The 26,861-nt window shown below is 36.2% G+C and overlaps 1 protein-coding gene across 1 annotated transcript in view; it reads left to right on the top strand.

Annotated features, from left to right (window-relative positions):
* LOC105986699 (leucine-rich repeat-containing protein 9-like) overlaps window positions 1–26,861 on the top strand; it is a 78,090-nt gene that overhangs the window by 26,746 nt on the left and 24,483 nt on the right. The window contains exons 13-22 of the mRNA XM_013017736.1: window positions 5,155–5,287; window positions 7,355–7,477; window positions 8,588–8,703; window positions 10,095–10,307; window positions 13,150–13,269; window positions 15,824–16,015; window positions 17,987–18,112; window positions 20,936–21,070; window positions 22,765–22,942; window positions 24,523–24,743. Coding sequence (XP_012873190.1) covers window positions 5,155–5,287; window positions 7,355–7,477; window positions 8,588–8,703; window positions 10,095–10,307; window positions 13,150–13,269; window positions 15,824–16,015; window positions 17,987–18,112; window positions 20,936–21,070; window positions 22,765–22,942; window positions 24,523–24,743 — 1,557 coding nt within the window. The remainder of the gene's footprint in view (window positions 1–5,154; window positions 5,288–7,354; window positions 7,478–8,587; window positions 8,704–10,094; window positions 10,308–13,149; window positions 13,270–15,823; window positions 16,016–17,986; window positions 18,113–20,935; window positions 21,071–22,764; window positions 22,943–24,522; window positions 24,744–26,861) is intronic.

Raw genomic sequence — 26,861 nt, 5'->3', positions numbered from 1 at the left:
CTTGATTATATCCATTCTAACTGGGGTAAGGTGGAATCTCAATGTTGTTTTGATTTGCATTTCTTTTATGGCTACAGAGGTTGAGCATTTCTTCGTGTGTCTATTGGCCATTCTTATTTCCTCTTCAAGTTTTTGTTTCCTCTTTAAGTTTTTAGCCCACTTATTTATCGGGCAGTTGTTTCTTTAAGGAATTGTTGTTGGGGTATTTACTCTTCTGAGTTCCAAGTATATTTTAGACATGAGACCATTGTTTGTTGTATGGTTAGTGAAGGCCTTCTCCCAATCGGTGGGCTTTCTAATGATCTTGCTAGCTATGTCCTTTGCCATGCAGAAGCTCTGCAGCTTTATTCAGTCCCATTTGTCCAACCTTTCTGGGTCTCTGCTAAGAAAATTTCGACCTGTGTTATTAGTAATCTTCAATCTTTTGTTCACTCTCCAAAATCATCTTCATTTTGAAAAAATATTACTCTTTAATTCTTACTTTTTTTCCCCTGTCATCATTTCTTTTCTACTTCACTGTCTATACCTTTGCCACTGGTGGCTGCTGAGTTCCCAGATGTCCATCAGCTTTTCTCAGATCTCCAGGCACACAGCTAAGGAGTGCCTCCCAGTGCTTTTCATATAGATAAAATGGTAACCTTGCTGAATTTGGATCCTAGTGATTCTCCTCCCTGGCTGTTTCACCTCACCTCTTTGTGCTCATTTCTTCCTATTTGTAAAATGAAGAAAACAGGGATATCTATTTGGAGAAACATTGGTAGGATTTCATGAGCTAATGAATTTAAAAGGTTTTGGGTATCAACACATCAATATTCATATATCGCTATTTAAATAGCCAAAAGTAAGAAACAACCTAGACGTGTGCCACAAAATAAATGGTAAAGCAAAAGGCATTAATATGCACAGCTACAAAGCAAAATGAAATCTTGATACATCTGACAACACAGAATAACTGAAAGCATGCTAAATGGGAAAAAAAAAGGTTAGAGATAGCAGCCATTAGCGGAGAAAATTACAGGGCTGACATGCTACCCAACATTCTACTCTAGCTAAACAAAGAGAAAAGAAGATATTGAATGATCCTGTGTATATGAACTACTTAAGAGAGACAAACCTAGAAACAGAGAGTAGAACAAAAGTCACCAGAGGTAGGGATGAGGACTTACTGTTTAACAGGTACAGATTTTCAGTTGAGGATAATGAAATAGGGAAGATAGATAGTGGTGATAATTAAGGTTTCAATATAGTGTGAAAATACCTGATATCACCGAATTGTGTGCTTAAAAAATAGTTAAAATAGTAAATTTGATCTTGTGTGTATTTTACCACAATTTTTTTAAAAAAATCACCAAAACTAGCATCTGGGTTCTCTGGAAAATGAATTGGAATAAGTAGGAGCAAATGGCAGGTACTATGTGAGGGAGTTACTGCAGTAGCCCAGACCTGAGTTGGGGACAGGGGGTGTGGTCTAACAGAAGTTGGTGGTAAGATTTCCCTTACTGTCTTTTCTGGAAGGGTACTACGGAGGTGAGGCGCTCAATGTTTTAGAAGATAGAATGAATCTCACATTTAATCCAGATAACCACAAACCATCATAGGCATAGAGGGTGGAATAAAAATGGAGTAACACTTCATATATGTTTTCTACCACCAGCTACTGTTGTAGCTAACCGTACTTTCTTCTTTAATTCTCCTAATAGCTTTCTGTGTGGTTCTATCCACGAGAGTGTCCGCCTCTTACACATAACTATTAAACATGAAAAAGACTATACTTTCTTATGTTGATCATACATTGAAATAATCATATTTTGTTTGTCTAACTAAATAAAATATTATCAAGATATACCAGAAATAACCAGTGGTTAGTATATCAAAATTTTTTGATGTTGTACCACTATTGACTACAATATTAGGGACTACTAATTGCTTATTCTCCTCTGAAACTCTCTTTGACGTCCATAATATTATACTGTTTCTCTCCTATTTTCTGATTGTCCTGTCATTTCTGTTCCTCCTCTTACCTCTAGCCATGAAAATAACATGAAGTTAAAGGTTAGTTATCTCTTTATTCTCCAAATGCCATCAATTACAGTCCTGGAAATAGGGTGTATAGCATGTAAGAAGATCACATGAATTAGATTTCTATGCTATTGTGAACACTAACAAGCTAGATAAATGTATCATCTTCATGGCCTCTAATGTAATAGATAGCTGTGTAAGTAGTTGAAATGAGAGAATTGGCTTAGGTTGTCTGTGTCTTTTAAGGCAGAAGGGTGGCTGGAGTAGAGCTGAAGAAACGACCTTCAACCTAACGCCTTATTACCAGATATACCAAATATCCAGATTAAGTATGTACTGCCCTTGTGATTCTCCTAAATGCAACTTAGAGCTATGTTTCCCTTTGATAACATGTATTTCCTGCTTGTTTTTTCTTGTGATAAACTTACTCAACCTTCAAAGGTCAGCTTAAGGGCATTCTCTGTGAAGCCTTTTCTGATTTCTGCAATAGTGGGAGCCTTTGTCCCTAGTCTATTAATAAATCAGTTAATTAATTTAGTCAGGTTAATCAGAGAAGGTCACTAAAATGGAAAGCTGCTAAAAAATTATTTACTTAACAACTCTTTTAATTAACTTAAAACACAATTTACATTGTCATCTTCTAGGGAAGGCCAAAGCCTTTGACCATGAAATTGAAACTCTGAGTAGTCTTTCTTGTGACAGATACAGCCATATTTCCTATTAATTTTAGTTTCCTTCTATTTGAACACACACAAGATTCTTGCAAAACAACTGGAGTACAAAATCCATAGAGTTTGTATGTTTCACCTGCCTTGGCCAAACTTTATTATTACCTTCACCCACATGTTTTGGCAGACATTTTAAATAGTTATGCTCTTGAAATTTACCCAGTTTTCCACTTAATTTTCAACACAACAGCTTTTCTTCTTTGTGTTTCATTGCTTTATGTAATCTCCATCTTCAAAACCAAGTACATGGCATAGCAACTTTGAGAACAAAATTAACATCGTAACATGACAGGATAAGAGTGAAGCACATCAGTGTATAATAAAAAGTGCCATGTAGAGAGGCACTGGTGGCTTATGCCTGTAATCCTAGCTACTCAAGAGTGTGAGATATGAGGATCATGGTTCAAAGCCAGCTCAAGTAGAAAAGTCCCTGAGAGACTCTTATCTCGAATTAACCACTCAAAATCAGAAGTGGCACTGTGCCTCAAGTTGGTAAAGCACTAGCCTGGAGCACAAAGAGGCTCAGGGACAGAGCCTAGGCCCTGAGTTCAAGCCTCACAATGACCAAGAAAAAAAAAAAGCATCATTTTATCTTTGAACTGTATCTATTGACTTTGGGTTAAAAGAGCAGAAAATGCCAGTTAATCCTAAATTGTTAAGCATGTGCTGATTAAGTGACAATTAGTTGAGAATTGTAACTCTAGAATATTTTTGTATTGAAATGTAATCATTTATGTCCATTTATCTACTAGTCTTTAATTAAGGACCAGGGCTTTATTTAGTAAATGCTTAATAGAATTCAAGGTGAGCAAACGATTTATGTCCATAGCATCTATTTCTATACCTTCTTACGTTTTTCTCATTTTTAAAAAATAATTTTCTTTTAAACCTCTAGTTATTTATTTAGATTATATCCTATTTTGAGGCTTAGCCATAATCCCATTTCCTTGTCAAATTAATTCCTAACCATTTCATTTAAAAGTGTTATGTTACCAAACATATTGTGTTGTCTTATGTCTTATGTTTTTAATTATTAGGTATATATCCTATCTTTCCCTCCCTTAAATGAGGGCCATAGTCATGTTCTGTTCCAACAATGACATTCATATGGTTACTGATGTTCACTGCAGTCTGAAAAGATTACTTATCTTACCAGGAGTATATAATTTGTGTTCGTATGAGTCACAGTTAAGCATTTATTTTTTAACAACTTTTTTGGATAGTATGTTCCATAGAAAAAAATATATAGGTCACATTTTAGAAATAATACAATTCTTAATGGTTTGGCTATGAATATAAAACTAGTGGTAAATTCAAAACTCTGAGATTGTGCCAAGAACCAAATTGGCCTGAGTTCAAATCATGCCTTTGCCAGTTTCTACTTCTATCCTTAGATTTCATTAATTCCTTTAGCTCTAGTCTTCTGAAGAGGTGGGGGAGAGTCAGAGAGAGGGGAGAGGGAGAGGAAGAGAAAGATTTTTGTTTCCTTTTTAGAGTTAGATGTAAGGCAAATACTATTGATATAACACTCTGAAGAAAGTATGTTGCAATGAAAAGTTAGATTTCCAGGGCTGGGAAAGTAGCTTAGTGGTAGAGTGCTTGCCTAGCATGCATGAAACTCTGGGTTTGATTCTTCAGCTCCACATAAACAGAAAAATCTGGAAGGGGTGCTGTGGCTCAAGTGGTAGAGTGCTAACCTTGAGCAAAGCAACACAGGTACAGTGCCCAGGTCCTGAGTTCCCCCCAGGACCGGCACAAAAAAATATTAGATTTCCATGCATTAGAACAATAAAAACATTTGCTTCTAGAAAACAATGTAGATTAGTAGACAAGAATTATGATATCAATAAGAACCTTCACTGATGTAAGCCTTTTGTTGTGTGTGCTGGTGCTAGGATTTGAACTCAGGGTCTCGCACTCTCACTTGCTTGGCTTAGTGGACCTTTTCACTCACTCTACCAGTGAGCCACTCCTCCAGTTTCAGAACTTTCTTTTTGGAGTTAACAAGAATGTTAGTGGAATGCTCATCGAACACTTCTGTTTCTGTACCACACAGTGTTGTAATTCTTGATTTGGGCTGCTTTTCCAGGGACCAATTTTGTTTTTTGTCATTGAAAAATATTTTTGTTATCTCTAAGTAGTTGTACAATGGAGTGGCCATTCAACAAAGCAGTTTATGAATACAGTGTGTCTTGATCACTGTCTATCTCCATATGAATTTAAGATGTTTCTATGGCTTTACATGATGAAGTTATGCACCTGGAGTTATCTCTTTCTTTTCAGAGAGTCTGGCCTACAGACTTCTTTGCCCAGACACAGAAGCATAAAATAATAAACCATCTGTATTGAAAGTCAAAGTATTGTCATTTTCATGAAACACAAATACAAAGGTTGTTTTTCTTTGCAGCTGCCTCCCACAAAAGAAGCTGTTATTCTTGCTAACAGCCTAAGTGTATGTGAATGTCCCCGATTCGAGTTGCTACAGCAAAAGCACAAGGATGACAAGAAAAGCTCAGTTGAACACGAGCTCTTCAGACACGGTAATACAAATGGATGGTGTTTCTAAGCCTTAAGTCATCCAATTTGCTAATTATTTTCTTGTTTTTCAGTTTCTCACTTTATTGGTGGTACTCAGGGTCTGTCATTAGGCACATTCTCACCTTTCCCCATTTTCAACCCTTATTAACTATTTTCATATCATTTTAATACTTATTATTTTTATCAACACAGGAGATTTGCTTCAAGCCATTATGTTTCATACTTACCAGTGTAGTAATACACCACAACCTTGTTATATATTGATTTACCCACACTGTCAACTAATACATAGTATTATGCATTAGCATTAATAGGAGACTTACTTGTTACTAAGATGTTTACTTAGAATGTTTAGTCCAGCTTACATACACTTCACAGCCTGCTTTTGTTCATTATGGCATGTCAAAAATAAACTCAACATGTATATGTATGTGCTTAGATACATATGAGTACATATATTAGAGACAACTATAAGACAAAGACAAGAGAATTTGGCCCATATATGCAATAGGCAGATAAAACATTCTGAAGATAGGATTTTTATTGAGTCTTCTTAATGTAAAATGATAAAGAAACCAAGGTATACTTTAAAACCAGCTAGATAAATTGTGAAGTGTATGGATATTTTCAATAAGTTTTCTTCTAGAAAATAAACTTGGGGCATTTTAATTTATGCATTCATCAGTGGTTTGAATCCATGCAATGGCTTGAATACACGTAAATATAAATATAAGAAACAACTTGTGGGACAACTCTAGGAGAGTTTACCCACAGCCTAGGGAAAAAGACTAGTTCACCATGTCTGTTGTCTCTTACCTCCAACACTTCTGCTGTTCATTCTTCAGTTCTTCAAGCTTTTATTGAATGTTTACCGTATGTTTAGGTATCTGTAGGTGATAGGAATATAGTTCATGTAAATTCAACAGTTTTTCCTTATGGTGTTTACAAATATTAATGATCACATATAAGTGTGAAATTATGATTATCATAAGGGCTGTAACATGAAGTCAATGCACAGTATCAAAAAAGATATAATGGGGAAAACGGATCAGGTCAGACATTAAGGATCACCTATTCTTTGATCTCAGCCATCAAACCTATTGAGAATTGGAGGGATAGACATTTGGGGTATACCTATCTAGAGGGTTCCCGCTGTCGTGGGAGATATGGCACTCAATGGTAGAATACTCATCTAGCATATGTGAAGTCCTGGGTTTGAGACCTACCATCACCAGAAAAAATACTGACTTAATTTTAAAAGATGACATTCTAGGATCCAGATTATAGTTCTGCTAGGATGATTTATAGTGAACTATAAATTATGTGTGTCATACAGTCCTTCAGTTAATAACGATCAGAAAATTAAGCTAATTAAGGACTCCTTACTTGGAAAAACTATTTGCTGCTTTTAAAGTCATTCTTCCTCAGTCTCGTTTTTACTTGATCTTACTCAAAGGCAAGAAGTGATTCCATTCCCATCTTAAAAAGTTATATTCTTAGCCGGGCGCTGGTGGCTCACGCCTGTAATCCTAGCTACACAGGAGGCTGAGATCTGAAGATCGCGGTTCAAAGCCAGCCCGGGCAGGAGAGACTGTGAAACTCCTATCTCCAATAAACCACCAGAAAACTGGAAGTGGCGCTGTAGCTCAAGTGGTAGAGCACTCGCCTTGAGCTGAAGAGCTGAGGGACAGCGCCCAGGCCCAGAGTTCAAGCCCCACGACCGACAAAAAAAAAAAAAAAAAGTTATATTCTCCTATAACATGCTTTCTAAGACAATTAGGTTCCCCTAATTTATATTTCATCTTATATGTAGTAAAAAAAATAATCACTTGTATTATTAAATACAAGAAGCATTTTTATTAACTGAGGGAAAATTAATCTGTCTCATTAGTGCCTATCATGTAATTTAAATGATAGGTGGCACTAAAATGCTTATCTACTAAATAGATGAGCATTTCTTTTTTCCTTTAGAGTCTTTAAATCTTCAGAATTCACTAAATCTTGGTATCTCTCCAAGCAATGAATCTAAAAGCATCATTTCTAATCATTTTCTCTTCCTTCATATTTAGGGATCCTCCTCATTACGAAAGTTTTTCTTGGCCGGACTGTTCAGGCTCATGAACAAGACTCCATCACTCAAGCCAACTATCCTCTGGTTAATTCAGTTTACATCCCTCAGAAGTATATACTAAGTATGTCTGTCAGAAAATGAATGAACTCTCATCTCTCTGAATACAGAACATGTATATTTAAGCTAATACTAGCTTATAACTTAAACATCTGCCTCAAAAAAGGTTTTTAAACTTTTCTATAAAAATCTGTTTGTGGCTGTTAATATTTTTTTGTTCTCTACTGCAATGATCCTTCTTTGTATGTGTATGTAGTTCACAATTATAAGGTTGTAATTAAGCGTATTCCCACACATAATCATCTGTAGGTATTTGTGGGAAATCGGTCCTAGGGCTACGCCTCAGCCATGAAAATCTAAATCTGTGGATACTCCTGTCCTTCGTATAAAATGGCAAAGCATTTGCACATGGCATATATATACTTTTCCTGTATACCATAAATACTTTCTATATTACTATATTACTTTCTATATTACACATGAACACATTATAAATCCTATGCTAATATATTGTTTAGAAAATAATGACAAAAATTCTGTGTATTCCGTATACTTTTTAAAATATTTTTACCTTCATTTCGATCTTGATTACACATGCATAGGCATATGCTAATTTTCAAAAGTTAAAAAAACTACAAAGATTTTAGAGTACTACATTTGTTTAAAAACCATATGGCCTTCTGAAAGCAAGTATTTCACCAGTAGCTGGCCACGTCTGTAATCCTAGCAACTTTGTAGTCTGAGAGCAGAAGGATCACAGTTAAGTCCAGCCCAGGAAGAAAATTTTCAGAGACTTTTATCATGAAAATAACCAGCAAAACACAGGGCTAGAGGTGTGCGGTTCAAGTAGTAGAGTACCACCGTAGCAAGCTTAAGGCAGGTCCTAAGTTCAAACCCAAGTGTAACTATGACGACCGCCCCATAAAAATAAAGCACATCCTTTATTCAGAAACAAAGTGAAAAACTATAAAAAGAACATGAGTAAAATTAAACCCAATAGTCTATGTAGTAAAATTAAAGAATTCTTTTTAAAGGAGTGAAAAGTTTTTCTCATTTATAAACTCAGTAATTGGAAGTTATTGAGAACCAACTTACTATGATATATTTAATCTCTGCAAGAGTGAAAAGCTGTATTTTATTTTGAGTGTTTTGCTCGTTTTTGTGTTTACTCCAGATTCTGTCTCAGGACAAAGAAATTGTGATTGTGGCTTTCGACAGTACAAGTGGTTTGTCTTTGATCATGAACTCGTTTTGCCAGAATACATCGTTGAATATGAGTATATCACAATGGTATGAATTGTTGTAAAGTTGTTTTTTGTTTTTTGTTTTTGTTTTTGTTGGTCATGGGGCTTGAACTCTGGGCCTGGGTGCTGTCCCTCAGCTCTTCAGCTCAAGGCAAGCGCTCTACCACTTGAGCTACAGCGCCACTTCCGGTTTTTTCTGGTGGTTTATTGGAGATAGGAGTCTCACGGTCTTTCCTGCCCGGGCTGGCTTTGAACTGGGATCCTCAGATCTCAGCCTCCTGAGTAGCTAGTATTACAGGCGTGAGCCACCAGCGCCCAGCTTGTTGTAAAGTTTTAAAAACAGGCATTTCTTAAGTGGGAACAGAATAGCAATTTGAAGTCTAATCATGACATCTAGTCTATATTTTATCTGTGAATGAGTGAGAGCCTGCTCTGTGTCTGCATGTGCATGTATAATGGCTGGTCAGTGTATAATGGCTGGTCAGTGATGGTCTTAGTTTTCAAAACAAGTCATTATAACACTTAAGTATTTTTATTCTGCAGTTATATATGGGAGTAATATACAGCTGTAGTCTCACTGGAAAAGGTCCAACCATATTGAAGATTATAGAGTAAACATGAAAATTTCTTTCACTTTAGGCCCCAACCACACCTTCTCACCAAGGTATCAACTGTTAGCAGGTTGCTTTCAATCATTTTTCTATTCATTTACATATGTAACATCACCATTTTACACATTCATTTCTTGGCTCTTTCTTCTAGAATATTTTCACTCACCATTGCCTTCTAGACAGTTAATTTGATCTGCTACTATATATTTGGTTTCTCAGCATTTATTAAATATTCTTATTTAATGAAGTGTCTACCCTATTTTTTCTTTTATCATAAATGCCTATTCTACTAGATTAAAAAAATTCTCTGATAAACTATTTGGGTTCCTTTATCTTTTACAGCTATTTCTCCCTGTGTATCTCTTGCTCATCCATTCACAATTCTTATTGCAGTTACTTATTTTCCTGATAATTAGCTAGAATATCTTTCTGCTCTTTCATTTATCCACTCACTCTAAGCATCAAGTTTCTTTGCATCTGTCATCAGAGTGGCTATCTCCTGAATATGTTTTGGCTAGAGGTTACCTTTTTTGCTCCCAGTTCAATTCCTCTGGATTATGTGTCACCATTTCCAGCCTTTGTTGGGGCACTCTCCTCTGTGGAAATATTGCTAACTTATCTCAGAAATTTTCACTAAATGGGAGTAGATACCTCCATGCCTAGTCTACAATCGTAATCTGCTCTCATAAACTTTCTATTGTTATTTTGTTCATCATAGATATTACTGTATAATTGAAAAATTTACCCATCTTTTCCATATAGCCTATTTGTTTTTCAAAATGATAAATCAACTGGATTTTCAATATTTTTTAATAATCTTTTTTAGGCCAAGGCTCACTCCTTATTTTCTTCACTCAACAATGCCATTCTAGAAGAAAGCAAGAAATTTTCAGAAGGATCAGTATTATCCCAAGATTTGAAGTTTGATGATGAAGTTATGAAAATGGAGCCCAGGATTAAGCCCCGAACAAAACTTATTGCTTTAGATGATAAAACAATAGTTTCTCTTGCAAAGACCAACATTTACAGTCATATTGTGGTAAGTAATAGGAGGAAAGAAATTTGGAGAAAGGAAATTTATATTTTAAATTTGAATGTAGTACTAGATAGGAAGTCTAAAGATAGATACAAGGCCAGCTACCTAATGATACCAGCTGCACTAGACATTGATCAAACGAACTAAGCAAATCAATGGCAGCGATAGGAGGGAGGGAACGAGTGGGAAAGAGGGAACAGCTGATGCTATGCAAAATGAAAGAAATGTGCATATCCACCCAATGTGGAAGAAATAACTGTATTGTCAAAACTCGTAGAACTCATAAATGTTATATACCATGATAGACAATTTGCCCCATGAACGTTAGAATGTGTTTGTGACTTTAACTAAGCATCACTATCCCGCAATACTGTGAAATTTAGGAAATTATGTAACCACTTAATCATAATAAATTATTTGAAAAAATTTAAAATAAATAACATTAAGAGAATACAATAAGAAAATCAAATCCAATGTGTGATGTTAAAAGATAAATATAGTTTATAATGGCATCCCTGACTCTGATTCTTGATTGCTATGAATTCTCCGATAAATACCTTCACCCATGAAACTATTTCCTATTAAAGAATTTCATGCCAATTACTAATAAACTGACCAAGTGAGAATAGGGATAGTTTAACTTCTTCCTTCCCTATGCAGATCCCTTTAATGTTTTTTATTGCCTTATTGCCCTGGCTAAGGGTTCCAGGACTGTATTGAAGAGGAGTGGAGACAGTGGGCATCCTTGCCTTGTTCCTGATTTTAGAAGAATTGGTTGTATTTTTTTCCCCATTAAATATCATATTGGCTATTGGTTTGTCAAATATGGCTTTTATTGTTTTAAGGAATGTTCCTTCTATTCCTATTTTCTCCAGAGCTTTTAACATGAATGAATGTTGTATCTTATCAAAAGCCTTTTCTGCTTCAATGGAGACAATCATGTGGTTCTTGACCTTGGATCTGTTGATGTATTGGATTACATTTATTGATTTACGTGTGTTAAAGCATCCCTGCATCTCTGGGATGAAGCCTACCTGGTCGTAGTGTATGATTTTTTTAATGTGTTTCTGGATTCTATTAACTAGAATTTTGTTAAGGATCTTTGCATCTGTGTTCATCAAGGAGATTGGTCTGTAGTTCTCTTTTTTTGTTGGGTCTTTGCCTGGTTTGGAGATGGGTGTGATATTGGCATCATAGAATGACTTTGGGATAGCTCCCTCTTTTTCTATTTCTCTGAAGAGCTTGAGGAATATAGGTATTAGTTCTTCTTTAAAGTTTTTATAGAATTCTGTTGTGAATCCATCTGGTCCTGGGCTTTTCCTAGTTGGAAGACTTCTGATTGCTTCCTGTATCTGGTTATGATATTGGCTTATTTAATTGATTTATTTCTTCTTTGCTCAGTTTGGGCAACTTGCAGTTTTCTAAAAATGCATCCATTTCTGCTAGGTTTTCTTTCTTTAGAGAGTATAACTTTTGAAAATAGTCCCTTATAATTGTTTGGATATCTTGGGCACTTGTGATTTTTCCCGTGGCATCCTTGATCTTGTTAATTTGGGTTTTCTCTCTTCTTTTTTAAATTAATCTTGCCAAAGGTCCATCAATTTTTTCAAAGAACCAGCTTTTTGTTTTATTAATTTTATTTATAATTTTCCTATTCTCTATCTTGTTAATTTCCGCTCTTAATTTGATTATCTGGTTCCATCTAGTAACTTTAGGTTCCATTTTTTTCATGTTTTTCTAGCAGTTTTAATTGCAACATGAGATTACTTACTTTGTCTGTCTCTATTTTCTTGATGTGAGTGATAAATTTGCCCCTCAGGAATGCTTTTGCTGTGTCCTACAAGTTTCTTTGTGATGTGTCTTAATTTTCACTGAATAATTTCTTCTTTATATTATTTTATTTATTTTATTTTATTTATTTTTATTTATCTATTTATATTATATTATTTCACTTTATAATTTCTTCTTTAATTTTTTCTGTTACCCAGGTGTTGCTTAGAAGTATGCTGTTCAATTTCCATGTATTTGAGTAATTTCTGCAATATGCTTTGTTATTGAGAACCAGCTTGATTCTACTGTGGTCGGATAGGATACAGGGGATTATGTCAATCCCCTAGTATTTGTTGCACGAACTATGATATGGTCTATTTTGGAGAAAGTTACATGAGCTGCTGAGAAGAACATGTACTGTGTCATTTTAGGGTGAAGGGGTCTCTGTGCAGGTTATGAGCACTGAGGTTTGTCTCTGTTTGCACTCTCCGGATCAGCACCAGTACCTTGCAGGTCTTCTGTACTGGCGTTCTGTGTAGTTCTGGGGTTCCCAGTTCTGTGTAGTTTGTGGGGCCAAGTAGCTTTGGTGGGATGGAGCCCATCTGCTCACGGGGGAAGGGTCTTTGTGTAGGCTCTGGGCTTCAAGGTTTCTCTGTTCACCTGGATCAGCAGGTCCAACACTGGTACCTCAGGCCTCTTCTGCGTGGGTGATCTGCAGACAACCCCCTGTGTCTCTGGGACTGCGGCAGCCCCCGCCCCGCTGGGCTGGCCAGGGCTTGGTGCGTTGCCCACAGCCAGTAAAGGTTGGGGGAGGGGTCTTTGTGCTTCTCTGTTTTTGTTTTTTTCCACCTCCTGTTTCTCTCTGGTTCTTTTTTTGTTGTTGTCAGTCTCTTGGGGAAATTTTGGGTTGGAGAGAGCTGTGTCCCGTTGCCATCTTGGCCTCCCATCTTAATGCTATTTAAAATGACTACTTTCTTATTCTGTGTCAAATTAGCTTGTGTAATTATTTGAAACATTTTAGATAGCCATACTTCAGTATGATGTAGAATGTAATCTTAATTTGCATTTATTTCAGAGCCTAAATCTACATGGAAACAGTCTGAGTAAACTGAGAGATCTTGCCAAGTTAACATGGCTTCGAAAACTGAACATTAGCTTTAATGAATTTACTTGTTTAGATGATGTATACCACTTGGTAAGTACTAGCTTTTGAAACCTAAAAAAAGGTGAACTTATAGAAGCAGAGTAAAAATGCTGGTTGTCAGGGCCTAAGAGGAGGGAACTATGGGAAGATGTTAGTCAAAAGAGCAAAACTTTCAAGCTGGGTGTCAGTAGCTAAGGCTTATAATCCTAGCTACTCAGAAGACTGAATGAGGATTGAGGTTTAAAGCCAGCCCAGGCAGGAAAGTCCAAGACTCTTTATCTCCAGTTAACCACCCAGAAGTGGAGCTTTGGCTGAAGTGGCAGAGTCTTGAGTGTAAAAAGCTCAAAGAAAGCACCCAAACCCTGAATCCAAACCCCTGGACTGGCACCAAAAGGAAAAAAATGGAAAAAAAAGGACAAACTTTAAAGTTCTGCGTATCTGATGTACAACGTGGGTGATAGTGATTGTGTTCATTAACTTGATTGTAGTTATACAATTCCATAGCATAATCTTACCAAATCATCCCATTATATAATTTAAATATACTCAAACTTAATCTATCAATTTAATATAAAAAGGACAGCAAAAAACTAAATCACAAAACCAAAGGACAAATGATAAATTGGGTTACATATTTTAAAATAACTTCCTTTTAAACATTTCTATTAGCATATATTTGTTTTACATGGAATGACATCATGATATTCCCATACATGTCTATAAGTACTCTTATCAAATTTACCCCCTCGGGCTGGGAATGTGGCTCAGTGTAGAGTGCTTACCTAGCATACATGAAGCCCTGGGTTCTATTCCTCAGTACCACCACTGTACCAGAAAAAGCCAGAAGTGGTCCTGTGGGTCAAGTGGTAAAAGCACTAGCCTTGAACCCATAGAGGCTCAGGGACAGGCCTCAGCCCTGAATTCAAGCCTCAGGACTGGCAAAAAAAAAATACAACACACAGAAACACTACCTACATCATGCTGTTTTCTTTAAAACAAGTCTTAAGTTTAGATCTTTATGCCATCTTCATACACAGATGTAATGTATTTTGGTGTTATTCATCTCCATCATCCTCTTCCCCTTTGCCCCTCCTGATTGACTCCCCAGTCACACAATTACAGTCATGTTCTCTCTCTCTCCCTCACTTTCTCTCTCTCTCTATATATGATACATATTACATAGATGATACATATATAATAGGTAATACATATCTGTGGGTATCTCTTAGGTCTAGATTCTACATTTAAGAGGAAACGTGGCATTTGTCCTTCAGAACCTGACTTATTTTTCTTAATCCTTTTTTTTTTCTTTTGTCCATCCTGGGGCTTGAACTCTGGCCCTGAGCACTGTCCCTCAGCTCTTGAGTTCAAGGCGAGCACTCTACCACTTGAGCTACAGCGCCACTTCCAGTTTTCTGGTGGTTTATTGGAGATAAGAGTTTCACAAACTTTCTTGCCTGGGCTGGCTTTGAACCATGATCCTCAGATCTCAGCCTCATGAGTAGCTAGGATTATAGGCATGAGCCACTGGTACATAGCTAAGTATTCTCAAAAAGACAAAAGTTGTCCTTTCAGAAAAACAGTTCAAAATGGATTAAGACTGCCGGGCGCAGGTATCTCATGCCTGTAATCCTAGCTACTCATGAGGCTGAGATTTGAGGATCATGGTTCAAAGCCATCCCAGGCAGAAAAGTCCCCATGAGACTTTTATCTCCAATTCAGCTTTTATCTCCACTCAAAAACCAGAAGTGGTACTGTAGCTCAAGAGGTAGAGCACTAGCCTTGAGCACAAAAAGGGTCAGGGATAGTGCCCAGGACCTGTGTTCAAGCCCCATGACTGACAAAAAAAAATACAGCACATAGAAACACTACCTACATCATGCTGTTTTCTTTAAAACAAGCCTTAAATTTAGATTTCATTTGCTTAACAAACATATTCCTGGAATATGACTCCTTTGAAATAATACTGTAAAATAATTTCTCAGACTTGGTTTTGAAATGTTCTTTGTTTAATGTCATTTCCATCTCCTTCTGCTTTTGTTTTCCCGGGGTGCTTGTTCTCCACAAGGTGAGGGGTCCCTGTTTACCCTTTATTTTCTAGTTTCCTTCTTCACATGCAATGTTCATCTTTCCCATCTGTTTATTACTCAAGTTGTTTCTCTTTCTGCTTTGGCCTTTCTACCTGAATGTGACATTTATAAATGTTATTTGCCTTACATCTGCCTTCTTACACATCCGACACCAAATGTAGTAATGATATGCATAGGCCATGAATTTTGTCCAACTTTTGGTGTCTCTTGTTATATATCATATAAAAAAATAACTACATATGTGGTTCCAGGAGTACAATCTCGCATTCTCTGTTTACATAAGCCCTGGGTCATTCACACTGGTACTCCATGTTACAAGAATACAGTATGAGTTAAGAACTACAAAGATGAAATACCTGAAACTCCTTAGGAGGTTTTTTGTGATGTTGACCATTTTTGTGATGTAACTGCTGTATAGGCTTTCTGTGATTATAAGCAAGCTTGTGACATATTTTAAAAACTCTATAAATTCAAGGCATGATCATCAGCTTCAGTTCTGATTGTGTATGTTACAGTCTAACCTTGAATATTTGGATGCAAGCCACAATCATGTGATAACCCTTGAGGGATTTAGAGGTCTGATGAAACTGAAGCACTTAGACTTGAGCTGGAACCAACTGAAAAAATCTGGTGATGAAATTAATGTGTTGTGCAAACACACCACAAGCCTTCTCACTCTTAATATTCAACACAATCCATGGCAAAAGGTATGCAACAGACATGTTTTTTGAAAAGCAAACACTCAAAGCCATTTTCTCACTACTTTTCTATTTAATAATAGCCAGGAATAGGCAAACTATATTTTTCTACACTTCCTTTAAGCCCTTCCTACATTGAATTCAGTGTACTGATGGAGTGAATTGAAATACTGCTGCAAGAAAATGCTATACTTGCATGTCATTAGAGATTTTATAATCTCTAATAGTTTGAAAGCATTATTGCTTTCAGAGTAATGTCACTATCATTATCATTATCAAGACCTCTAGAGAGTTGATAGATCTGTGTGCCAGAACTTTTTACTGTAATGGGTAATGGCACACAAGAACCAAGAATAACGTGGTTACAGTAATACTACTCAGGAGGAAACATTTTTATTTATTATCTGTCCTCATCTCTAGTTAATAGATACATTGAACTTGTTATACTTTGCATTTTGCATTGTTTGTTCTCTCTTTTAAGTCCAGAAATCACTTGTCCTCATAAACCTGCATTTTAACACTTACATCATCTTACAAAAGAAGTTTGGTTAAATATTTTTATCCTCATAAAATATGTAACTTAAACCTTTAATGATATGTTTAGGACTAGCTTCAAAGTTTTTTTCTTTGTGCCAGTCCAGGGGCTTGAACTCAGGGCCTGGGAAAACTGTTTCTGAGCTGTTTTGCTCAAGGCTAGTGCTGTACTATTTGAGCCACAGCACCACTTTCCACTTCTATTTTCTTGATGGCTAACTGAACATGAATCTCATGGACTTTCCTGCCCAGGTGGGCTTTGAACTATGATCCTCAGATCTCAGCCTCTTGAGTAGCTAGGATTACAGGTATCCGTCACCAGAGCCCAGCTTCCAAGTTTTTAAATAAGCCTCATATGTAATTTAAGAGTCTTTTCTGCTTCTAAATTATAAAGCTGTGGTCAACATTTCAAAGGTACTGAAGAATGCTTGATTCTATTAAATTGATCATATTGCTAAATTTATGTTTCTTCTTTTATGTTCAGAAAAACTGAATGATGTTTTCTTTTGCCAAAGCAGAATTCTTGGGTGATCACAGATCAACTGTCTCCCTGCTGCCAAATTATATGTGCAGGGATGGAGATCCGTGTTGAGTTATATATGAAGCTTGTTGGCTTACTGCCGATCTAGACAAACAGGAGATGCTACAGTTGTTCTTTTAATTCTTTTCTCCCGTGGTCACTTTCCAACAGTGCATGTGATCTCCCCTCTTCATACCATAAAATATGAATTCTGTTAGAATTTCAACAATTGTTTATTAGCGAACCACTCAGGAGGCTTAGATAGGAAGATGAGTTCAAAGCCAGCCCAGTCTGAAAAATCTGAGTTATCTCCCAACTAGCAAGTAGTAATGACAGAAGGGGAGAAGTGGCTCAAGTGGTAGAACACTAGCTTTGAGCAAAAAAGGGCAAAGCCATGAATTCAAGCCCCAGTACTAGCACACTAGTGTGCGCTCACACACACACACACACACACACACACAAATAAACAACCAGCCAGTGGCTCACGCCTGTAATCCTAGCTACTCAGGAGGTTAAGATCTGAGGATCAAGGTTTGAAGTTAGCCCAGGCAGGAAAGTCTATGATATTCTTATCTATAATTAACCACCAAAATTCCAGATGTAGAGCTATGGTTCAGGTGGTAGAGCATGAGCTTTCAGCAAAAGAAGCTCAGGGACCCATGCCTAGTTCCTGAGTTTAAGCTCCAGTGCTGGCACAGAAAAAGAAAGAAGGAAGGAAAGAAAGAAAGAAAAAAGAAGGAAGGAAGGAAGGAAGGAAGGAAGGAAGGAAGGAATAAGGGAGGGAATTAAGCCAAGCCTTTATTTTTAGGCATTCATAGTAAACAAGAAGCTCAGTCTTAATCTACATGGAAAGGAATGAATAAACACTCCTTTCCATGTCACATGTAATATTTTGTGAAAATTAATTTGTTGCTCTTTTTCCCAAGCCAGCCACATTGAGGCTGAGTGTTATTGGCAGATTAAAAACTCTTAAACATTTAGATGGCCTCCCCATTTCTGAAGAAGAAACAACAGCAGCTATGAAATTTATTGCTGGATCAAAGATTAGCCAGGTTAGAGTTTACTCTTTAATGTTGCTTGTGTTATTTGGAACATATAACTAGTATTTCCCATATTGATTGTTTTGAAATTTTTGTGTTTCCTCCTACCATGTAGTGATCATGCCAGGGACTGTTTTTCTGTTTAAATATACTGTACCCCCATTTAATACCAACTGGTGGTATAGATTCTTTTACTTTCTACAGTCTGAATACTACCCCCAAAATGCCTCTAAGGTAACTTTTTTTCCTAGTCACTTGAACTCACCAGAGTCCTTTATAGAACCCAAGAGAAAATAAGCAACTTTCTGAGGGCAAGGTAAGTTTAGAGGCATTGACAATGCATTTAGTAAATTACTTAATATTGACATTAAATGTGTCTGGCAGAAAAGAACAAAATCTATTAGCCTGTGATGAGAGGAAATGCTTTTATTATCCAGATTTAGAATGCTGTTAGGGCTGAGACACAAGTGGCTCATGTTCGTAATTCTACCTATTACTCAGAGGGCTGAATGAAAGGATTGCAGTTTAAAGTCAGCCCAAGAAGACCTTATCTCCAGTTAACCAAAAAGATAGAAATGAAGCTGTGGCTCAAATGGTAGACTGCCTGCCTTGAGTGAAAAAACTTAGGGACAATGCCCAGTCCTTGTGTTCAAGCCCTATTACCAGCATTAAAACATTTTTTTTAAGAATCCTGTTTGGGTTTGGAGCTGCCATACTTTATTTAGCTCTGAGGTAAAATGCTTGCCCAGGTATATGAGGCCTTGGAGTTTGATCCCTAGAGCTGTGAGGAAAAGGAAAGCTATACTTTAATCAAAGACTCCTATCTCTACTATCAAACTATTTATTTTTTATGGAATACTTGTATATTAATTCCTGAAAATGCATAACATATCATTTGGGATATATTTTTAAAAAGAGGAAATTTTTTGTTGATAAAAAGATAATAAAAGGGGCTGGGAAGGTGGCTCAGTGGTAGAGCGCTTGCCTTGCATGCCTGAGGCCCTGGGTTCGATTCCTCAGTACCACATAAGCAAAAAGAAAAAAGCTGGAAGTGGTGCTGTGGTTCAAGAGGTAGAGTGCTAGCCCTGAGCTGAAGAGCTGAGGGACAGCGCCCAGGCCCAGAGTTCAGGCCCCATGACCGGACCAAAAAAAGAAAAAGAAAAAAATATATAACAAACTTGAAGAAGACTTGAAGATTTACTCTACCAGAAATCAAAACCTATTAAAATATTTTAAGACAGTGTGATAGGAATACTGAGTCAAGAAAGTAGACCAACAGAGCTGAATAAGATATAATATAGACCTGAACATTTGTGGAATCTTGATAAATAACAGAACTGCCTTTTCTGACCAGAGAGGCTACTTAATAAAAGACATGGGGACATGTATGTTAGGACCTTCACTGCAAAACCCAAAACCAAAACTCCTTTAGAAAGTCACCACAGATGATCATTATGCCCTTGAATTAAGGAATCATTTATTAGGCCAGATGCAAAGAGCATAAACCATAAAAGATTGATTTTTGTATACATTAAAGCTGATATATCTTCTTCTACAAAGACATTATAAGGAAAGTAAAAAAAAAACAAGATATGTACTAGAAAAAGAAATTTGAAAATAAGTGTCAAAATATAATCTTTGTATATTTAGAATTTATAAGGAAAAAACTTGTCTTAATATTTAAACAATAGGGCTAGGAAGGTGGCTCAATGGTAGAGGGCTTGCCTTGCATGCTTGAGGCCCTGGGTTCGATTCCTCAGCACCACATAAGCATAAAGAAAAATGCCGGAAGTGGCACTGTGGCTCAAGTGGTAGAGCGCTAGCCTTGAGCTGGAGAGCTGAGGGACAACTCCCAGGCCCAGAGTTCAGGCCCCATGACCGGACCCTAAAAAAAAATTTTTAACAATATCATATTTCAGTAGGAATATAAAGTAACAATTGTAGTTGTAAAAATAAGTTGGCATTATTATACACATATATACAAACCTCAAGACCTCATACATTGGGCTAGGAAGGTGGGTCAGTGGTAGAGCGCTTGCCTTACATGAGGCCCTGGGTTCGATTCCTCAGCACCACATAAGCCGGAAGTGGCATTGTGGCTCAAGTGGTAGAGCGCTAGCCTTGAGCTGAAGAGCTGAGGGACAGTGCCCAGGCCCAGAGTTCAGGCCCCACAACCAGACCCCCCCAAAAAAAACCTCATACACATTGTAAAGAAATTCTCACATATATGGTCCATAATACTATAAATAAAGAAGCAAACCAAACAAACTCAATCAACACCAGTGTTCATGGTCAGGAACTTAAGAATAGTATACAGCAATGACATATGAATAAGCTACAACTACAAACAGCCTAAATGAAGTTTATAACTAAGCTGTTAAGCTATAAAAGCCTATTACATAAAAGTACATTTATTTGGTTATGTACAGCTCAAATATGTGCAAGAGTAAATGATAAATGGCTTATCGATATAAACATGGAATTTCAGAGAAACTAAATGAAAAATTGATATGGGGATTATATCTAAGGGAAAGGCTTAGGATGGGCGTCTGCAGAGAGATTAAGGATATTAGTACTATTTCAGGTGGTAAATAGTTTACGAGTGGATTTATAGGGTGTCTATACTGCAGTAATTCCTTTGAAGTTGTATAAATGTTATAATAGTTCAATATTTTCAAAAGCAGTTAGAAAGAGTGATTAAAATATATGTGGATATGAATATATTTTAAGGCAAATATTCTATTTATTGGGCTATTTATCTTTGGGAAGCAAAACATTTTTAACTGTGAACATCTGTATGATCTTTTATTCATCATATGTTTATTATTTTATTAGTTATCTCTCTTGCAGCATTCTAGTTCTAAAGAAGAGAGACCACGAGTACTTAGTATACTGCCTACTGCCAAAATTCTGACACAGATTTCAAGGTTAGGACCATATTTACATCTAAGTGGAAACTGGCACCTAAAGGTAAAGTCTAATGCTATTAAAATTAATGAAAAGGCTAAATTTAAATTGATTTTCTTATTTAGCTTTGATTTGTGTTCATAGTTAACAGAAAATTGAAAAAGATGAAATTAAATACAGTAAGAAAGGAACTCTTAAGGTTAATTTTCTTTTTTGGGGGGGTGGGTGGGTCCAGTCTTGGGGCCTGAACTCTGGGCCTGGGCACTGTCCCTCAGCTCTTCAGTTCAAGGCTAGCGCTCTACCACTTGGGCCACAGCACCACTTCCAGCTTTTTTCTTTTTGCTTATGTGGTACTGAGGAATCGAACCCAGGGCATCATGCATGCAAGGCAAGCACTCTACTACTGAGCCACCTTCCCAGCCCTTAGGGTCAATTTTCTTAGAAAATTTCCAGTGTGAAATATAGTATTTTTAATTTTAGTTATAATAATTCAGAATTTATTACCCTTTTTTTTCCAGTCCTGGGGCTTGAACTCAGGGCCTGGGCACTTTCCCTGACCTGCTTTTGCTCAAGGCTAGTACTCTACCACTTGAGCCACAGCACCGCTTCTGGCTTTTTCTGTTTATGTGGTACTGAGGACTCGAACCCAGGACTTTATGAGTGCTTGACAAGCATGCTACCACTAAGCTTCTTTCCCAATTTATTAACTTTTGTACTTGAAACTTTGTACTCTTTTACCAACAACATCTCTACATATAATGGAGATCATGTAGTGTTTAATTGACAATATAGCCATACCAAGTTGTAAAAAATACCAATATGTAAAATTTTAATTTGTCGATCTTGTTTTGATAATGTTGGAAAGAATTTACAAGATAATGTATTAGAAAAAATTACATAAGAAATGTACCATATCGCAAAAACTAAAATTGGAAGGTTAAGTTATGGATTGATGTCATAGGAGCTAGTCCTCAACGATAATTGCCACACTATCAGAAATTTGGGATAAAGGTACTTAGTAAACCAAAGGGTAGATTCCAACAACATGTCAAAATAGACCAGCCAATTTTAAAGGCTCAAAGCCAGAGAAATAGTAGAAATTCATATGGCAGGGACAAAGCACTGTAGTCTACACGTTTGCCTGAATATACCAAAGTCTTTTCTAGAACCTGTGTGGAAAAATAGAACCTGGGGAAAAGAGAATATAGAAACTTGATAGGAGCTAGCCTAAAAGAAGTGCTTGAAAAATGGGTATTTTATTATGGGATATATTTTGATAGTAAGCTCCAATGCGTCATTGGCTGACCCCATGGAGAGTTCTGGAATTAGGATAGCCTTTAAATTTGTCCCAAGATGGGATGAGAAGCTGAGCCCTTGGTATCTCTCCAGTGTTGGCTATGAGCCAGCCTGAAAAGGAAGGTGACCTTGGGCAAGGTGGCTCTCTGCAGCTGAGTCCATTCCTGAAGGAGCTGTGACAGTAGCAAGTTCTGCCAGCTCAGAACCAACTGCAACAAGCCCTTGGCACAAACCGGAATCTGAATAACACTGTGTCCAGACTATAGTAATAGTCCTGTGCAGTTACAGTCTTGCCAAATAGTCAAATTTTTTTGTAAACTAAGCCATACCTTTAGTTCTTGAAAGAATTATTTTAGTATTCGTTTATCATGTTGGAATTATTTTGTTAGCTTTTTAAATCTAATAACATTGAATTTGCTTACAAGATACAGAAGTAACATACAATGTGAATTATTGTATAGATAACTGCCTTAAATTTAGATGGACAACATCTCTTTGAAATCACCAATTTAGAAAAATTGGAAAATTTGAAATGGGCATCCTTCAGCAATAATAATCTCACTAAAATAGAGGGCTTGGAATCCTGTGTTAATTTGGAAGAGCTCACATTAGATGGGAACTGCATCTCAAAGATAGAAGGTAAGATACATGGGCACACTTCAGTCTTTCAATATGGATGTCTGAATAAGAGCAAAAGATAGAACTTCTAAGAAGGTTTGCAGCAGAGAATTCTAAGTAGACACTGATGGGATTTGGGACGAGCTCACAAATTTAGTGAGCCCAGCAAGCTGATTTACCTCCCCTGTCTCTCCTCTCCTCTGTAACAAAATGCGTAGAGAATATAACTGGCATGTTCACACTGGAAGGCAAAGCTAAATGAGTGGATCAGTGAGGTATATTTGGAAAAAGACCCAACAATTCTGTTTATTTCACAAAATATGGACTGAAAGTTCTATTTGGAAATTTTAAGACTTTTGCTGAAAATGAAAAGTATATGTCACTAGAGACTGAACATCACATACACTAAACACAACCTTTTCTATGGATCCACATAAATTAAGCACACTAACAATGCCCCAATAATAAGAGAGTATTATATTTTGACTATTTAAAGTTCAGTAGCAACACCTATCTTTCTGAGGCAGAGTGTATAAGAGACCTTTTCCTCCCTTATCTCACCAAGTTTTCAAGATTCTTCATTTCTTTTTGGCTTATGCTTATCTGCAGACTAAAAATGTAGCATTTAAAGGAAATGTGCTAAATACTTTCTGACTCCCCTTAGGTTTCATTCTTATCATTGTTTAATGTTTTGAATCTGAAAATAAGTTGAATGTGATTTTTAAGTTCCATTTAATTATATAACCTCTTAGAAGTAGATTTCAGCATGTCCTTTGTATGAATAAAGAAATCAAGGCTCAGGAGTTAACATAATTTATCAGTGGTTCCAAATCCACTATGACTTCAGAGTTCTTATCTTCATCAAGCTAGTGGTACACTCCTATCATCCCATCATTCGGGAGGCTGAGGTAGGAAGATCATAAGTTCAAGAAAGATAGAGGGAGGGGGAGGAGAGGAAAAGGGAAGAAAAGAAAGTTCTGCATTATCCTGCAATTATGAAGTGCATATGTTACATAATAGATAATTCAGGTTCTGATAATATGGATATTCTAAACTTCTGTCTTAAAAGTACTGTTAGGCGTACAGCAGGATAACTGGGCTAAATTCTCTTTTCTCTTTTCTAAATTCTCTAATGCAGTTGATTCTGTGAGTAATGCATTTCAAAGAGTCGTAATCTAGTTTCTTATTATTAGTGCTTTCAAATGAAGACTGGCAATTATTTTGAACTTTGTAGAGTATGGTACTGTAAGTGTAAAAAGAATGTTAATTATATCATATTAATGTTCTTTGAAAGAAAAACTTTCACCCATTTTTTTTAGCATGTAGGGACTTTTTGTTAACACCTAAAAAAAATGAATCTACTTGGAAATCCAAAATTCCAAAATTAGAGTTTGATGCATGGGATGAGACTTCATACATATGATTTAAGTCTATCATTTTGAAAAAAGAAAAGAAAAGCAATAATAGTTGGTATTACATAAGCCTTGAAGCCATGTGAACTTAGAAAAAAAAGAAACAAGTGAAAATGACCAGCCGGTTAATTTTTTAATTAACCTCTTAGTTCTGTCTGAATCTTTTCTTGAATTTGCTTATTTTTCTAGGCATTTCCAAACTAACTAAATTAACCCGTCTCAGCCTAAATAATAATCTTCTCACTGGCCTGGAAAAGCATACATTTGAAAACATGCTTCATCTCCACTTCCTTTCTCTTGAGAACAACCGGATCACTTCACTCAGTGGTTTACAAAAAACGTTTACGCTGCTTGAATTATACGTAAGCAATAACTATATTGCTGTCAATCAAGAGATCTACAATTTAAAGGTAACTTTTTGGGGTAGTAACTTTTCACTTTTAAAAACATTTATTGTTTATTATCATAATGAAATAATGTAATGTATGTTCACCAAACAGAATTTTGAAGATGTAAAAAAATAAGGAATTATTAAACATTTTGTATGTCATATTCTAATATATATTGTATTATGTGCTTAATATTTTATATTATGTTACATATTTATACATTATTATATTTACATATATTATATAATATATAGTTTAATAAGTTAGTGAAATATATTCCATATATTTACTAATATGTATATTATATATTACTAATACATTTACTAAAATATATACCTATATGTATATGTATGTTTGTGTATAATTTTAATGACACCAATCTTCACTCTGAAAACTTCTGGCTTAATTTTATTAGTGCTTATTAATTGCACAAAGGAGTTTCATGGTGATATTTCCTTATAGTCATATGATATAATTTGATTATATTCATCTCCATTACCTTCTTTTACCTCCCATTCAGACCTTTACTTTCATATTCTTTTTTCCTCTCTAAACTCCATATGGGAGAAAGCATGTGATAGTTGTCTAGCATTTCACTCATTTCACATCATAAATTTTCAGTTACATCCATTTTCCTACAATGACATAATTACATTTTGCTCCAGCATTCATATATATCACATTTTAATTATTTATTTATGAGCATGTAGGCTAATTTCCTATTGTGAATAGTTCTACAATAAACATGTAGTTAACTGGTTTAAATTCTTTTAGGCATATGCCCAGAAGTGGTAGAGCTAGATCAAACAGTATGTTTAGCCAGTGTTATTCACCGATTTACTGCATGCAATTTTGACCAAGGTTGGTCAAACCTTCCTATGAGTATTTCACAACTCAGTTGATACAGAGCTGTCAGTCCTCCATTACCCTAACTGTGCTTAAACTGAGCATTCCAGGTTTTCCTCAGCCAGGGTTCTTCTTGGGAGCCACATGCCTGTGACTACCCTGGGTCTATTTTTATTCTTTTGAAGATTCTTTATATTGATTTCCACAGTGCCTCACTAATTGGATTTACATTGCTACCTACAGTGTGTATGTAAAATTTCCTTTCCCCCTGAAACCCTGCCAATATTTTCTGTTGCTTTCTCAATGATGGCCTTTCTAACTGGAGTGAGACAGGATCTCAGTGAAGTTTTTATGTGCACTGCCCTGATGGCTGAAGATATTGAACATTTTTTTATGTGTTTCTTGACCATTCATTCAGACCTTACATTTGAACAGTGCCTGTTCAATTCATCTGTCCATTCATTTTATATATTACATGTTCTTTTTGGTATTTAACTTGTCAACTGTTTATAAAATGCTCTGGGTATTCATTCCCAGCAAAGATCTTCCTTTTTGTAAGATGCCATGCAGTCCCATCTGTCAATTTCTGCTATTTTCCGAGTTATTGAAGTCATTTTTGGAAAGCCATTCATTGCTTATGTCTAGATCCCTTACATCTTCCTCCAGTCATTTCAGAATTTCAGGTCTCATTTGACATTAAGGTCTTTGATCCATTTTGAGTTGATTTTTGTACAAGATGAGAGAAAGAAATCATTTTGGTTTACATATAGATTTCCAGTTTTACCAATACCAGTTGTTTGAGAGCTGTCTTCTGCAACTTATGTGTTTGGCTTCTTTGTCAAAAATCATATAAGCTGTTGCTGTGTGGGTTTATTTTGGAGTCTTCTACTTAATTGACTTACATGTCTGATTTTGTATCAGTACCATGCTATTTTTATTTCTGTGGCTCTATAGTGAACTCCCATTTTTATCTGTGATTCCAACTCTTTCTGGACACTTTCACACAGATTTTCTCTCTTTAAAGAAACCACTAAGCTGGGCTGAGGATTTCTATTCAAAGCCAGCCTAGACAGGAAAATCCATGAGAAGCTATTATCTTCACTGAATCACCAAAAAACCAGAAATGGTGCTGTGGACCAAAGCGGTAGAGCAATAGCCTTGCATGTAAAAGCTCAGGGACAGCTCCCAGGCCGTGAGATTAAGGCCAAAAAGAAAGAAAGAAAAGAAACCACTAACTCAAATTTGTTACAAGCTTTATCAAATGTTGGAACAAAATGGACTGTTTATACAATG

Source organism: Dipodomys ordii, unplaced genomic scaffold (genome assembly GCF_000151885.1).
Source record: "Dipodomys ordii isolate 6190 unplaced genomic scaffold, Dord_2.0 Scaffold2, whole genome shotgun sequence".
NCBI classification, from domain to species: Eukaryota; Metazoa; Chordata; class Mammalia; order Rodentia; family Heteromyidae; genus Dipodomys; species Dipodomys ordii.
This window is presented reverse-complemented; position numbering and strand designations above follow the sequence as displayed.